At 47.4% G+C, this 15,348-nt stretch overlaps 1 protein-coding gene across 5 annotated transcripts in view; it reads left to right on the top strand.

Annotated features, from left to right (window-relative positions):
* Positions 1-1,884: 1,884 nt before the first annotated feature.
* Positions 1,885-15,348, top strand: part of BCL2L1 (BCL2 like 1) — a 46,704-nt gene continuing 33,240 nt past the window's right edge. The window contains exons 1-2 of one of the 5 annotated variants that reach the window (XM_090286195.1): positions 1,885-1,993; positions 3,456-4,131. In XM_090286195.1, coding sequence (XP_090142321.1) covers positions 3,568-4,131 — 564 coding nt within the window. In that variant the 5' untranslated portion in view covers positions 1,885-1,993; positions 3,456-3,567. Of the gene's footprint in view, positions 2,109-2,347; positions 3,203-3,437; positions 4,132-15,348 lie in introns of those variants that run through there. The other 4 variants (XM_090286191.1, XM_090286193.1, XM_090286194.1 and 1 more) reach the window with 4 other exon arrangements.

The raw sequence follows: 15,348 nt of genomic DNA, 5'->3' as shown, positions 1-15,348 counted from the left end.
TATATATATGACCTCCCCCCAAAAAAACACCAGAATTATCTTCTGGAGGGTGGGCACCTTGTAGTACAGGGTTCCCCACTAGATGAGTGCTCTAGGAACCCATCTGTATCAGTACCAGCTGGCATTGTTATGAGAGGCTGCATTTGGCTTCAGTGAATTTTTCTTTGAAGATTCTTTCAATGTTTTTGCCCCTTTCATGATGGGCGATTTACAAGCGCACCTGCTCAGACAGTGTTGAGTGCTCAGCAGTTTTTTATTAAAATCAGCATGACCCCCATGCTGCACCCTCCCTATTCACCCAATCTCATTCCAAGCAACTTTTTAAAATTTCCCTCGATGAAAAAAGTCCTCAAAGGGAAACGTTTTGCTGATGTGGAAGAGGTGAAACAAACAAACAAAAAAAGCAGAAGCACTAAAATGCACCAAAGCTGAAGCATTCAAAAATTGTTTTGAGCAGTGGAAAACAATCTCGATAGGTGTATTGCCTCAAATGGAGAGTACTTTGAAAGTGACTGAAATTGAAACATGTAAGAATAAATATACAATTTTTATAAATAAATTCTGTTTTTTGGGTCCCCCCTCATGTGTATACATAAATATTAATCCTCACCCGAGGACATAATTTCAGTGATTTTAGAGAGGAAGGGAGAGAGAGAGGAGAGAAGGGGAAGGGAGGGGAGGGGAGGGGAGGGGAGAGGAGAGACATTAAAGTGAGAAACATCCATTGGTTGCCTCCCATAAGCACCCTGTTCAAGATGGAAGCTGCAACCTACTAGTATGTGCCTTGACCTGGACAGAAACCCACAACCTTTTGATCCATGGGAGGACACTCCAATCAATTGAGCCACCTGACCAGGGCTTTGGTATATTTTTAACATCGTTTTCCTGTATACCTAATTTTTAATCAATTAAATTAACATAAAATAAAACCCGGTTCAATGTTTAGAATCACATGCAACTTATTTCCATGATCAACTTTGCAACCTCCTCTCGCACCACATTTGCCCTTCCTTCCTACCTTCCAGTCACATTGCTTCTCTTTCAGCTTCCGGAACATGCCAAAATCTTCCTGCCTTAGGACATTTTGCACAAGCTGTTCCCTATGCCGAGGTTGATATTCTTTAGGTTCTTCCCATGAGGTGGCATTTTCTTATACTTCTAGTCTTGGGTTCTATGTCATCTCCTCAGAGACAACACACCTAGCCACCCTACATAAACAATTGTTGAATAAATGCCTCTTTCCCTGCTGGGCAGGGCTTACATCCCTGACCATGCGGTCTAAAGTAACATCTCTCCCTTCACCCTCTTTTTTGACAATACCACAATTTACTTTCTTCATAGCACTATCACTATTTGAAATACCTTCTTTGTATAGTTTCTTGGTTGTTTACTGTCTGTCTTTATCTAAAAGGTTTAAAACGTCTCCATTAAAGCAGAGACCATGTTTTGACTTGTTTCCAACTCTGTCTTCAGCAACACAAACAATAAACATTTGATGGTTGGATTTATGCAGATATACTATGGACCATACAATATTCTACGGATTTTACAAACAACAACTTTTTAAATTCTCACAGTAACAATGATGGAGTTAAATTTTTACCCATTTTACAATTAAGGAAATTAAGGCACAGGGCTGCTGATTAACTTGACCAACTGGAGTTGGAATCCCAAACACAATGTTCTTAGCCACAACGAAAAGTTAAAGGATAGATGAAAGTGACTGACTGAATGAATGAACGGAAATGTGAACGTAAACGTTGATTTATCATTTTTTTTTTTTTTTGCGTCTCCGGGTTCCTAAAATTTACCGCAAGGGGGCGCTCTCTCCCAGGTCTTGACGCCAGGCCTCAAGGCGCGCACTCCCTTTGCGTGTCGGGCTCGCGCGCGCTGCCGCGGCACCGGAAGTGACTGAGCTTGCAAGTTCTCCAGGTCTGTTCAGGGGAAACTGAGGCCGGCTCGTTTGGAAGAGACAGAGCGAGCCGTCAGCCAGGTAGGCCAGCCCGGGTCAGTGGCGTGGAACTCGGCCGCGAAGAGCCCTGGCGTCTGGAAACGACCTGGCCGAGGAAGGGGGGAATGTGGCCCCCCACGACTCTCGGGGCTCGCAGGTGAGAGAACCGCCTTCCCCGTGCGTGGCAGGCGCTGCGCCCAATGGAAGCCCTCGCCGTCCCGCTTCCGTGCCGACTGAGCTCTCTGATTGGTCATGCCGGGCGGGCCGCCGGGGGCGAGACCCCTCCTCCCAGAAAGGTCTAGGGGGCGCCCCTGAGGGAGAGCGGTTGCCTAGCAACGGGGCGGTGGCCCGGCGGGTACCCGGCCCTACGCGCGCGAGAAGCCGTGAGGCCACAGCCCACCCACCCCGGCTCTGGGGAGGTTCCTCTCCTGGCCCCCAATCCCTCCTGGGGGCGCCAGGAAGCCGCCCCGGGCCTGGCTCCAGGAAAACGTGGTCTCAGCTGTGGGGGTCCTCGAGCAGGCCTCAGTCCTTCTCCCTGACCGAAGGAGAGGCCCTGCGCCTCACCCTCACCCGGTCTTTGTGCTGGGCGCCGGCGGCCATTATGTCCATGCGGGAAATGGAGGACCCGGCAACCCCCTACCGCCACCGCCGCGTCCAAGGCCTTTGGGGAATTCAAAGAATACCAGCGGCGTTTCTGGGGGGTCCCCGGCCTTCAGCCTCCCGGAAAGGCCCGGCGATGGCCTTTCCGAAATCAGACCTCAGATCTGAGGCAGTTTCCCCTTCCCTCCGTCCCTCATGGAAACGTTGAGCCCCATTGAGAAGTCCCTTCAGGGTTTCGGGAGCCTCACCCTGGGCCGATACTTAAATAGAAACAACAACAAAAAAACTAAAGCCCACACAAGCCACCTCAGGGAGAATTCTCCTGGTTCCCAGTAGGAGGCGGAGAGCCAAGGAGCGTGCAAGAGCGAGGGGGCTGGGCTCCCGGGTGGCAGGAGGCCGCCCTCATTCTGGGCGATGGAGGAGGAAGCAAGCGAGGTGGCCGGTTCCTGAGCTTCGTAATTCCTGTGTCGCCCTCCGGGCTCCCAGCCGGCTGGGTCGCATGATCCCTCCAGCCGGAGCTGGGGTTTTTTGCCAGCCTCCGCGGGGCCGGCTGAGTTACTGGCATCCCGGCTGCCACCTCCTCTCGAGACCTATGATACAAAAGATCTTCCGGGGGGCTGCACCTGCCTGCCTTCTGAAACGGATTTGAATGTAGGTGGAGCGGATGGTGGGGATGGGGGGCAGACAGCTTTGAAGAAAAGGGGGTAACTGGGATTTAAAAAAAATAAAGCCGGTGTGATGATTCAGAGCCCACGGGTGCTTTCAATTTGACTTCATTTAAGTCTGTGGGAAGCTAGACCCACAAAGAAACCAATTCTGGTATCTGGAGGTGGAATGTGATGTTGTAGGTTAAATGGCTTGCATATTAATTTTTTTTTTCCTGAAGCTCTTTCTCTCCCTTCAGAACCTTATCTTGGCTTTGGATCTCAGAAGACAGCCACTAAGTAGAGACCAGACTCAGTGAGTGAGCAGGTGTTTTGGACAATGGACTGGTGGAGCCCATCCCTATTATAAAAATGTCTCAGAGCAACCGGGAGCTGGTGGTTGACTTTCTCTCCTACAAGCTTTCCCAGAAAGGATACAGCTGGAGTCAGTTTAGTGATGTGGAAGAGAACAGAACTGAGGCCCCAGAAGGCACTGAATCAGAGATGGAGACCCCCAGTGCTGTCAATGGGAACCCATCCTGGCACCTGGCGGACAGCCCTGCGGTGAATGGAGCCACTGGCCACAGCAGTAGCTTGGATGCTCGGGAGGTGATTCCCCTGGCAGCCGTGAAGCAAGCGCTGAGGGAGGCAGGCGATGAATTTGAACTGAGGTACCGGCGGGCATTCAGTGACCTGACATCCCAGCTCCATATCACCCCAGGGACAGCATATCAGAGTTTTGAGCAGGTAGTGAATGAACTCTTCCGGGATGGGGTGAACTGGGGTCGCATCGTGGCCTTTTTCTCCTTCGGTGGGGCACTGTGTGTGGAAAGCGTAGACAAGGAGATGCAAGTATTGGTGAGTCGGATCGCAACTTGGATGGCCACTTACCTGAATGACCACCTAGAGCCTTGGATCCAGGAGAACGGCGGCTGGGTAAGGATCACACCCCTTGTGTATCCCTTTTCCTTGACCTCTGACCAGAGAGATCTTCAACAGCTTTTCTCTGTATCTGTTTCTGTTGTGCTGGGTGATTATTGCACATGTTGTTTGTTAAGGAGACATGACTGGCCTCATTGCACCACAAGAGGTTAACTGTTCTGAAATACAGATGACCTAGTTAGTTCTTGAAGGACTAGGCATCTTTCACTCTGGTCACCCTCCTGACCCCACTCTTTCATACGTGTGTCCCAGTTCTCAGTGGAGGAAAACAGCCTGTTTGTTCATTTGAGAGTGGGAAGTTAGTCCAGTGTTCCCCTCACCCTGCCACAATGGCTCACCATGCAAAGGGGTGATGAGTACAATGCCTGGAGAAGATAGTGAGTATCGGTGACCCATAAGCCTCTCCGTTCTTACTTCCCCCAGGGATGCCAATCTGCCCTGGGCTTCCCTCCCCCACATCAGATTCTCTGTTTCAGAGTTTGCATACCTGATATTTTCCCAGAAAAGGGCATGGCCAGGCAGAGGTTCCCACTGGCTTGGGTGGCTGAGGATTGTCTGATTTTAAGACAGTGGTTAGTTGTGCTTATGCTGCACCCCTATGTTCATTTGCTCTAAAGTGTACAACTTTCTGCATGGTTGGCCTGTTTGCTGAGCTCTTGCTGTGTCACACATTAAGCCCGGACTTTGTACCCCTCTGCCTAGGATCGGTTGGGGAGCCCCAGCTGTTCTGCCTGTTGCTTTCTGGCCAGGGCCCTTCGTCCTGTTCACTGAACACTATTTGCTGGCAAAGCAAGAACCGAGTCTGTGGGGCCCTATAGGACATTGAGATTCAGTGACTGACTTCAGAATCAAACTGACATCTGTGTGAGTCCCAGCACTGTCACTTAACTAGCTGCATGACCTTGGATAGACTAGTTTACCTAGAACCTCAGTTTCTTCCACTAAAAAATTGTGGCAAGCCCTCTTTGATTTGCAGGGTATTGTAAATCTTGGAGCTATTGTAAATCTTGGAGTTAATGTGAGCACAGTGACTGGCGCCAACAAGTTTGCTGGTAGTAGTTGTTCTTGGGCTCAGGCACACTTTCTGGGCCCAGGAGTCATGCCTCATTGCTTTCCCAGGGAGGGAGAATTCTTTTGCTTGTCACCAAGTCAGGATGAGATAGTGGTGAGAGATTCTGTACCAGTGGTCATTGTAGACAGTGTTTTCTATTCTTTGGTGAACTCAGTCATATTTCCTAGCTTTCTCCCTGTCTAAGGGAAGTGCAGGGCTTCTGAGAGGTATTCTATCCCTTCAGAATACCCCTAAAATTGAGCAAGCTGTGGAAAATAAGTCATCTATTGAAGGAGCTGAGGTGGAAGGGGCCATGCACCGTGGACTCAGGAATGTCAAGAATGCAATTATCCATGGGCTGGGCCTAGGGCGTGGCAGGCACTTCAGTTTACCACTGAGCAGAGACCTCTGAGTTTGCCCTGGAACCCTACCCCGTCTTATTTCTCATTTCTTTGCAACTTCATCAACTCTTCCCACTGCCAGTTCTTGTATAAGGTAAAGAGATCGAGTCAATAGAGGTCTGATGACAGGTAGGATTGGGGGAGGTAAAGGTAGAGGGCTCTCTTGAGCTAAGGCTGACCAGACTTGAAAGCCATTCTGTAAATGAACTCCCTGGGGGGATAAATGATTAAATAGTTCCTGTTGGTTTGTTCAATGACCTCTCATTCCCTCCTGCTTTGATTCTCTTTGGGGGCAAATATTTGTTCAGCTGATTACAGGAGGGACAGGATTCCAGTGCTTCAGACACACCCTCTGAGGCATCTCCAGGTAGAGACGGGCCATTTGCCTACTTTGCGTGACTGTTGTCTTTGGCCAGTGGTTCTAATAACAGGTGGGTTGTTGCCAGCTATTAACAAAAAGGCAATCTGGGAGAGGTGCCTGGTCTGCCAGCCAGCCTCTGCGGAGTTCTTCCTGGGCCAGAGAATTGCCAGTCACCCTGTATTGCATGTGAAGAGAGGCTATAGACACAGCAGCACTGAGTAAGTTCTTTAGACAGCCACTGGATTGAAATTCCATTTTCTGTCTCTGCTCAAGAATTACCAGAGCCTGTTGGACAACATACCATGTATTACGTCCTTTTGGTGAACATAGGGAATATATACAAATGAGCCGGTTATGTTAGCACCATTTCTGGGCATGCATTTTCCCTGAGGTCAGAAGACATTGACCCAGGATCCTTTGGGTAGAAGGCACCTACTACTTCCCTCTTAGGTACCATTCTGTTTGAGCTGCACAGATTGGCTACTGCAGTGGCATCTCACAACCTTCCTGGAGGCTGTACTTGGGGGGACCCATGAGTGTAGGAATTATGGGTCATTCCATCCTAGGGTAGTCTCTAAATTTAACATCCTTACAGGAAAAGGAAAGGAAATGAGCTTTTATGGAGTACATCTTATGTTCAAGGCACTATGTTAGTTAAGTCTTTTACTTACGCAACCATAATTTTATCGAGCATCTACTATGAGGCATGCACTGTGTTAGGTGCTAGCCATAAGCCAGACATAGTATCTTTCCTCATGGAAATGACATGCTATTTTATATCTTCCACATGGTAACTTTCCAAGGTAGGTAGGTTTATTCCCAGTTTACCTGTGAAGCTAAGTGATTGGCCTCAGGTATCCCTTAGCCAGTTAAGTGACTGAATGAGAAGTTACATGTAGGTTGGCCTGACTTCAAAGCCTAAACTCTTCCCATCCATATCAGGTTCTCCAAGGAGTAATAAAGTGACCCCAGCATACTAGCACAGAAAGCCAGAGATGCTGTTGGGCCAAATAAAACATGCCTGTGGAGGTGCTCACTCTGGTCTGTGTGATCCTGGCATTGTTTAGTTAGCTGCAGGAAGAGCAGTGCCTTTGTTGGCAGTAGCAGATTCCCAAAGGCATGTGTAGCCTCAGATTCTGGCACTGGTAAAACTCAAATGGGTCTCAAAGGTTTGCCCAGTCAGAGTGGACTTCTTGTTAAGTTTTTCATTGTTAGACCCTCTCAGGTCCTACCAATAGATAAGAATTATGTGCATGTGGCAAGGAGGTGGCCTGCTCCAGGTATGTCTACTTAATTGTGGGGAATGCTCCAAGGACGGGAATTCCAGACTCATAGTCACACCACTGCTTGCCTGGAGTCACCTGGCAAGATGCTGAACCTGTTTGTCACTTGTCCCTCTGTCTCTTCCACCTATAAAATGGAGTAATGATAGCCACCTGCCATAGCTTGACTCTAGTAAAGGATATAGACAGAGGCCCTTCCTGGACCTTAATTGTAGGGTGGCTGGAAGTACCCCTTTTAATGAATAGATTACCTGCCTCAGAAGACTGAACTTTGCCCCCAGAGTTTCTGAAGAAATAAAGTCAGCCCCTGACATAGTCACCCAGAAGGTTATATGATGTGACCTTTCCTGGAGGAACAAAGTGTTTCTGGAGCTTTCCAATGGGTATGTGGATGGTTATGGTGTGAGGACCCTGGTGGGCCAGGACATTTTGGATTGCTGTCCCTAGGAAATCCCACAGCTAGAGGGAAACACCACTGTCGAGAGCAGTGAACAGTGTGTGGGAGAGAAAGCACTTTGTTGGCCTTTCCCAGTTTTCATGGCTCTGATCTTCTACTTTCTGTAGGTTTCTTCTTGCCTGTGCTGGCGGCTTTGGCATAGATACATGTTTAGCTGTAATACCTCAGCGACCTTTTCAGATCTCAGTAGCTTTGGCAGTTCTGCGGTTTTCTTGGGGAAACCCCATTAGAAACCCCAAATGTGGAAATTTTTAGTAATCTCATTCAGGTCCAGAGTGAGAGAGATGTGCATTTTAGGTTGCTATTAAAACTCTTGTCACCATCACAGGGTTTTCCAGACTTCCTAGGACAAATCTCCCCAGTAGCCCCATGAAGCCCTTCAGCTTCTGGTAGAAAATTACCCAGGTATTTTTTCAGGGGGCCCCAACAGAACTCAAAGGGTTTTCTTGACTTTTGTGCAGGCAGTTGCCAGATGTTTGGGCTGCCAGAAGCAGCAATTGTTAGCTGTCTCTTCCCACACAGCATCTGTCCTGAGGCCAGTGGGCTTGAGAGTATTCTACACCCTCAGCCTTTCATCATGGGGTTGCTTTCGGCAACTGTGTTTTTTCTGGGGTTTAGTATGGATAGGTTTAGAGGTAATTCCCAATGGGCTGCTCTTCTACAGAAACATAATCTTCTCTTACATTAATTAGCAGGACCCTGTCCCCATCCCCAACCTCCAGCCTAATTCCACTGAGTCCTCCCTAAGGGCTCCCTCTCTTTTCTTTGAAGGAGTCACTCTGCTCCTGGATACGCTTCTTTTCTGTTCCTCCAGCCGACAGTCTGTCTTCCCCATTCCCAGTTGGCAGACCGAGTCACACAATCCCACTGGGTCTTTTTGTTTAGCCTGGGGAAGAGAAGACCCAGGAGAATATGATCACTGGTTTCAAATATCTGAAGGAAGCGGGGCTTAGTCTTTTTATTGGTATAGTACCTAGCAGAACTTGGATAAATGAGAGGAAAATAACAGTGGTAGAGTTTAAGTTAGTGTAAAGAAGACATTTGTAAAACTGCCATCTCTCTCTCAGCTTTAGGAATGTCCTGAGTGTCCTAGTCCACATTTGTTTGTCTGTACTTATTTCCTCAGCACTGAGCAGAGGTCTTAGGCATAGTGGGTACCTAGTGAAAGAGATACCCACTGAATTTCTGAAGAAACAGCCACTTATCAAACCAGAATAATGGTAATGGGACTTGCCATTTACCTAATCACTTTCATTGATTCAAACAGTATTTACTGAGATTCTGCTATGTGCCAAACTATCCCAGATACCAGAGGTACAGCATTAAATAAAACAAATTTTCTGCCCTTGTGGAGCTCACATTCTAGTGGGGAAAGACAGTAAACATGTAATTACACATATATGCATGCATATATACCTGTATATCCTTGTATGTATGCATACACACTGTATACACACACACACATATATACACACACATACACATAGGTAATAGTAAGTGCTATGAAGAAAATAAAGCAGGTTGAGGCATAGGACATGCCTAGCAGTGGAGGTGGGGCTGCAGTTTTAAGAGGGCTCAAGGCAGACATCACCAAGAGGTAGTATTTGAGGCAAGACCTGAGGAAGATGAGGGAGTGAACAATGTGGAAAGAGTGTTAATAAGCAGAAGAAATGGCATTCAGGAGTAAGTATGCTTGGCATGTTCAAGAATAAGCAAGAAGGCCAATGCAGCTGGAAAAGAAACAGTAAGGAGGGTGGTTGGAAGTGAGAGTGGAGAGAGGTTGGGAGAAATAGTCAGGGACCAGACCACATAGGGCATTATAGGCCTTGACGAGGACTTAGCTTTGGTTGAGTGACAGAGGCCAGGAAGTTGGGAGCAGAGGTGAAATGATCTGAATTCTGCAAGGGTGGTAGCCAGGAGCCCATGAAGAGGCTGGTGCAGCTGCTAGGTGAGATAAGTAGTGACTTAGATCAGGAGGTAGAGGTAGAAAGGGACTAAAAAGTAAAGACCAGGCTTGCACACAGTCTATTGATGGGTCCAACCACTTTGGAAGCCATGTTTTTTTTCACCAGAGATCCCAGAATGAGGGTTAAATAAGATAGGTGTTCTTCAGGGATGGTTCTCTCAAATGTGGTATCCTGAATGGTCCTCCTCCACTCTAGCAATATTTTTGTCTGAATAACTGTCACATGTCTGGATTCAGGCCCCAGCTCATCCACAGCTAGCTGTGTGACCTTGGGCTGGCTAGCTCCTTGATTTTCTGAACCTTAGGGGGAATAATACCTCCTCAAAAGGTGATGGCAAAGACTTAATGAGGTGTGCCTGAGATGCATAGATCCTGGCACATGTTGGTATTGTAATTATCATCTGTGCCGCAGAACAAACTCCTGTCGGAAACCCATTCGCGGAATCATTAGTATCGATCATTAGTATCCATTCTCCTTTTTTTTGGATGCATTAGTGACCCTCCAGCACATCTCATGGCAGACAGGCCCTACCTGTGGTTCCTGTCAGAGCAGTATGGTGTTTCTGTGCCATGTTGGTACAAACCATGGTCTTAGAGTCAGGATCCCAGTTGTACTCTCAATCTGCTCCAACTCACTGTCACCTTGGCCATGTCACTTCAGTCCCAAGCCCCAGTTTTCCCATCTGCAAGATGGAGGGTTGAAGTGGACATGCTAGGAATGTTGGTTCTCACTGGCCTTAGGCCTTGTTGCAGATTCCATCATTATTGCACATTTCACATTAGTTATGTTTTAGGATGGCTCTTTTCTATCAGCAGCTGCAGTACTTTAACTACAAAAAATTAACTAATCTCAGTATCAATGTAGGGTAGTTTACCACTGACCCCACACTAATAATACTCCAGATTTATGTAGCACTTTTACTGGCTTAGTGCTTTCATGTCCACCTTGCCTTTTTGATGCTTGTGGCCACCCAGGGAGGTGAGCTGGGGGGAATCAGGCTGAGAAAGATGAAGCAACTTGTCCAAGGTTAAATCAGGAGGAAGATGCAGGGTTTCAACTTTCAAATAAGGACTTGGCAACTTACTTGCTATGCAACCTTGGGCAAGCCTTTTAACTTGTAAATGGCTATAATAGTGCCGTTTTCAGAGGATTCAGTGAGTTAGAGCAAGTCTAAGGCTCTCAGAGTAGTGATTATTAGAATCAGTGGCAAACAGCAGCTGCACCCTAGGGCTTCTTTAGCCACGTCATCTGGCTTCCCATTTATTACATATTGATTTTTGCAAATAGTTTTTTGAAGAAAGAAACTGTCTTTGGAATTTTCAGCTACTTGGTTTCATCCCCGATGAGACTCACAGGCCACGCTGATGCCTTACAGCTACCTCCAAGCTACAGCACTTTTTGGGCAGACTCCAGAGCTCCCCTCGGAACTAGAGGTTTTTCTCTTGCTCTTCAGGAAATGCCATTGCCATGACTTCCATGGACTGCTTCCTGTCCCAACCCAGCAGCCAGATTCCTGCTGGCGAGAGTATGGAAACTGGAAAGTAATGTTCCTAAAGCCTCCCCCCACCCCCAGACTACATTTTTGGACATGTCCCGCCCTTTCCCCTTGTCAGTTGCTTTCTTTTCTTCCTCCGCCTTCACCTTTCACTCAGCTTCTCTCTCCAGCATCTGATCATCCTCTTCAAGATTAATAAAATGCATTTCTACTTACTTATATCAGATCTTTTCCCTAAACTCCATGCTAGGAGTTGGTCAGAACTCCTGGGTTCCCTCCATGGCTCCTTCACTCAGTAGCAGTTTCAGTCTTGGACTTTCCCTAGAGGGACATTAAGCCTGTCACTTGCAGTGCCTTATGTCATCCATTAACCCTGAGTTCCCCCAGGGGTCTCCACCTACCCCTGCACAGGATGGAGACTCCTAAGAGATCTTAGAGGTTTGGCACATATAAATCCTGCCTCTCGGAAACTGATGACAGAGGGTAGAGTGAAGTGGAGCCTGTCACCCCCACCGTCACCACCCCACCACCCCTACCCCCACCCAGGAACCTTTCAGGAGGAAGCCAGGTTGAAAACCTTGTTGGACAGTCATATGAGGCATGGGAGATAGCTTGGGAGGGGATTGGAACGCACTCAACTATGCCTCAGATCCTTTGTTCTGCTCTTGAAAGGGAAACATTCCCCTCCCTCCTCCCTGGCCCCACACACGTGCCTTTGTTCCCCTGAGTCAGGCGGCTGGGAACACAGTGTCCCTTCCAAGGAGCCTGACTTGCCTCCCTAGAGGCTGGCCTCTTGGTCAGTGGGACTGGGAATTTTTTGCTCAGGAGCCCCCAGCCTCAGTTCCTTTCCATAAAAAAGTTTTTCTCAGAGGCTAAGAGCTTCCCCAGAAACAACTGCCGAGGGACTTACCTTGAATTTCTCCATGGGATGCCCATGTCCCAGGATTAAACAGTCTCTCTCTCTCTCTCTCTCTTATTCCACCTGGTGATTAATATTATTGTTAACATCACTATTAATAGCACCTAACATTTACCAAGTGCTTACTCTATGCCAAGCATTGTTTCAAGTGCTCTACATGTATTAATTTATTCTATTCGCATGACAATACCCTGAAGTTGGTACTATTATTATCCAAATGAGGAAACTGAGGTACAGAGAGGTTATAAGCAGCTTATGCAAGGTAGCACACAGTTAGTGGCAAAGCCTGGGAGGGTAGCTTCCAAGGTCTGACTTTTAAACTCTACACTGCCTCGTGCCCATAGTGTTCCAGTGTCAAGGTGATTGTTGGCCTTTATCCAGTGCTCACTGTGTGGCAGACTTTTTACCAACATCGTCTCTGTGTTACTATCCCAACAGATTTGGAAGGAATCAGTTAGCAAGAGGCAGATCTGTCTTTAAAACCAAGTTTGTCTCCAAAGCTTATGTTATTTTTAATCCTGCCCCAGCCCAGCAGCCATATTTCTTAAAAACCCTACAAGGATGGTGGTATCTTTATTTTATGGTTGAGAAATCTGAGGCTCAGAGAACAGGGGCATGCTCAGGGCCTCATAGGCTAGTACCAGGAGGATCTGGGATTCAAACTCGAGGTGTTTGATTTCATATTTTACTGCCTTAGTAGTCTGATGATACTTGCTTTTATGTGCATGATAACACTTTATAATTTACCAGACTTGTTTGTATACCTCATTTTATAGTGAGGTAGGTTAGGTGGGTATGGTCAGTTTCATTTCAGGGTAGTAACTAAGGTGTTGGGCTTGTCCCACGGTAAATAACAGAGGCAGACTTAGAATCAGTGTTCTGGCTTGTAAGGCAGGTGTTATCGATGGTGCCTACCTTCCCTAAGGCTGGTTCATTTTTCAGAGCTGTCTTCAGAGTTTTCCATTTGTTAAATCAGCCAGTACTGATGAATGCTTTTTATGTGCTAAATGCTGCAGAGACTGTGGATATCGCAGTGAGCGGGACTGGGTTTCATGCCTCCGTATTCTGTTTTTATTCCCCACACCTTGGCCCTGGCTGGTGTCCTTCTGCCATCAGGCTATGTGCATCACCGATCTGTCTCCTCAGTTCCTGGACATGCCAGACAAAGTTTATTCTAGTTAGTATGTATTGATCACCTTCAGTACACCCATAGATAAAACTCAACTCCAATTTGAAACTTAGTTTGATTTCTTGCCGGTGGCGTAACGCTAGGCAAATTGGCTTCAAATTCTCATTCATAAATCAGGGAGTAATACCAACCTACCAGAGTACGCAAGGCTTAAACGAGAAAGTGAAACACAAAAGTGTTTTTTAGTAATAATAAGAGATACTCTATTGAGTGTTGGCTTTGTGCCAGGTGCTTTTTTTATACCCTTGGCTTAATCATCTTGATTGGTCCTCACAACTGCTCTGATGTGAAGATGGAGAATTCAGAGCTTCAAGAGGCTCTATAACACATCCACAGTAACACCTTGTACATCTTGTACTCATATATATCTGGTGCCAAACCCTACCTTCGAGCCACTGCATCATAGCTTCTTTGCAGGCCCAGACTGGCTTATTTCACCCTGAGTACTTGGCAAAGGGCCTGGGGTTCGGCAAGGGCTCAGCCGGGGTCTGCTCAATGAACATGAAGGGTTGTTATTATTAGATGCAGGTTAGGCTACAAAAATGTCTCTGTCCCTAAGGAAGCAAGCTCATTTGAAGCAGTACCCAAAACACTGAGTGAATAGTTCCAGGCAAACTGTGCCAAATCCGTGGTGTAGACTCCAGAAGCCAAAGAAGACAGACCCACTGGGTACATCGTACACGGCCCTCCTGGACCCTTGCCAAACTGGCCCACTTCCACCATCAGCTACTCAGTTGATGACCCAGAGGCCTCCATCCCCAGCCTGTATCATCAGTGTGTACCCTCTCCGTCACCAGCCATATCACCAACCCAGACCCTCTTCTGTGCCAGTTGTGGAGTGTCAGAAAGGGGAAAGGTCACTAGGGGCTTGAATAATAGTTTTCTCAGCAGTGTGGCTTTGTGTAATTCACACTGAGTCCTCAGTTTCCTCATCTGTAAAATGAAGATAATAGTCATCCCTCAGTGAAGATAATAACAAAGGTCTCTTTCTCATAGGTTCTGTTTTTCTTCTACCTGGATCACTCCTCCCCTACATGTGATTAGGTTTAGGGCAGCCCTTTTTTTTCTTTTAAGACTATTTTCAGAGAGAAGGGATGGGAGGGAGAAAGAGAGGGAGAGAAACATTGAATGGTTGCTTCTTCCACGCAGGGGACCTGGCGCATATTCCAGGCATGCATCCTGACCAGGAATCTAACCAGTGACTCTTCAGTTTGCCGGCCAGTGCTCAATCCACTGAGCCAAACCAGCCAGGGCAGGGCTGTCTTCTTATTTAGGTCTCAACTCAGATAACACCTTGACAGAAGCTACCCATGTTTACATGTTTACTGTGCATCTCCTCCAGTAAAACCTAAACTCAGAGTATGGGGGCTTTGTCTCATTTTTACCTTCACCCCCAGCATTTAGCAGAGTGCTTTTCCTATAGGAGACACTTAACAGATATTTGTTTGCATGAGTGAGTCTGTAGCGCACCTAGCATAGTGCCTGTCATACATACAGTATGCTTAGTCAATGTAAGCCATTATTATGATCTGTTAGGAAGATGGGGGCTATGAAGGCTTTCAATAGGTGAAAAGAATGTGGCAAGGATGGGCTCGGTAGGTAAGAACCACCCAGACAGATCTGGAAGATGGATTGTGTATGAAGCATTTGGGGGACGGTCAGGAGGCAGACTGGCTGAACAGTGTGGGTTGTCATCAAAGCAGGTCATGAAAAAGGAGCAGTGACTGATGGAGGCCTCTGCAAAGAGGGATGGAGATGATTGATGGTAGAGGTGATTCCAATGGGATGAGACCCAACACCAGAGGGATGCACCCAGGTCTTCAGTAAATCCTGGGAAAGAGAATCCCTTGCCAGCCAGGACTCAGTAGACAGAGCTGCAGGGAGATAAAAACCAGAGGCACCTGCAACCTGCAGATCAGGTAGGCTGCCCTGGTTGTTATTTTGGGGCTCAGAGCCAGGTGCAGATTCAAAGACTTGATTGAAGCCTTTTGGCAATTCTGGTCTCAGCAGGGTAAACATCACCTGTCTCCTGCCACCTGTGACAACAATGCCAGGAAGGTACCCTGGGCAGGCCCAAAGGGGCCCAGC

The sequence above is a fragment of the Furipterus horrens genome, unplaced genomic scaffold (assembly GCF_987537825.1).
Source record: "Furipterus horrens unplaced genomic scaffold, mFurHor1.1.pri manual_scaffold_8, whole genome shotgun sequence".
Lineage (NCBI taxonomy): Eukaryota > Metazoa > Chordata > Mammalia > Chiroptera > Furipteridae > Furipterus > Furipterus horrens.
Note: the sequence above shows the minus strand (reverse complement) of the source record. Positions and strands in the feature narration are given on the sequence as shown.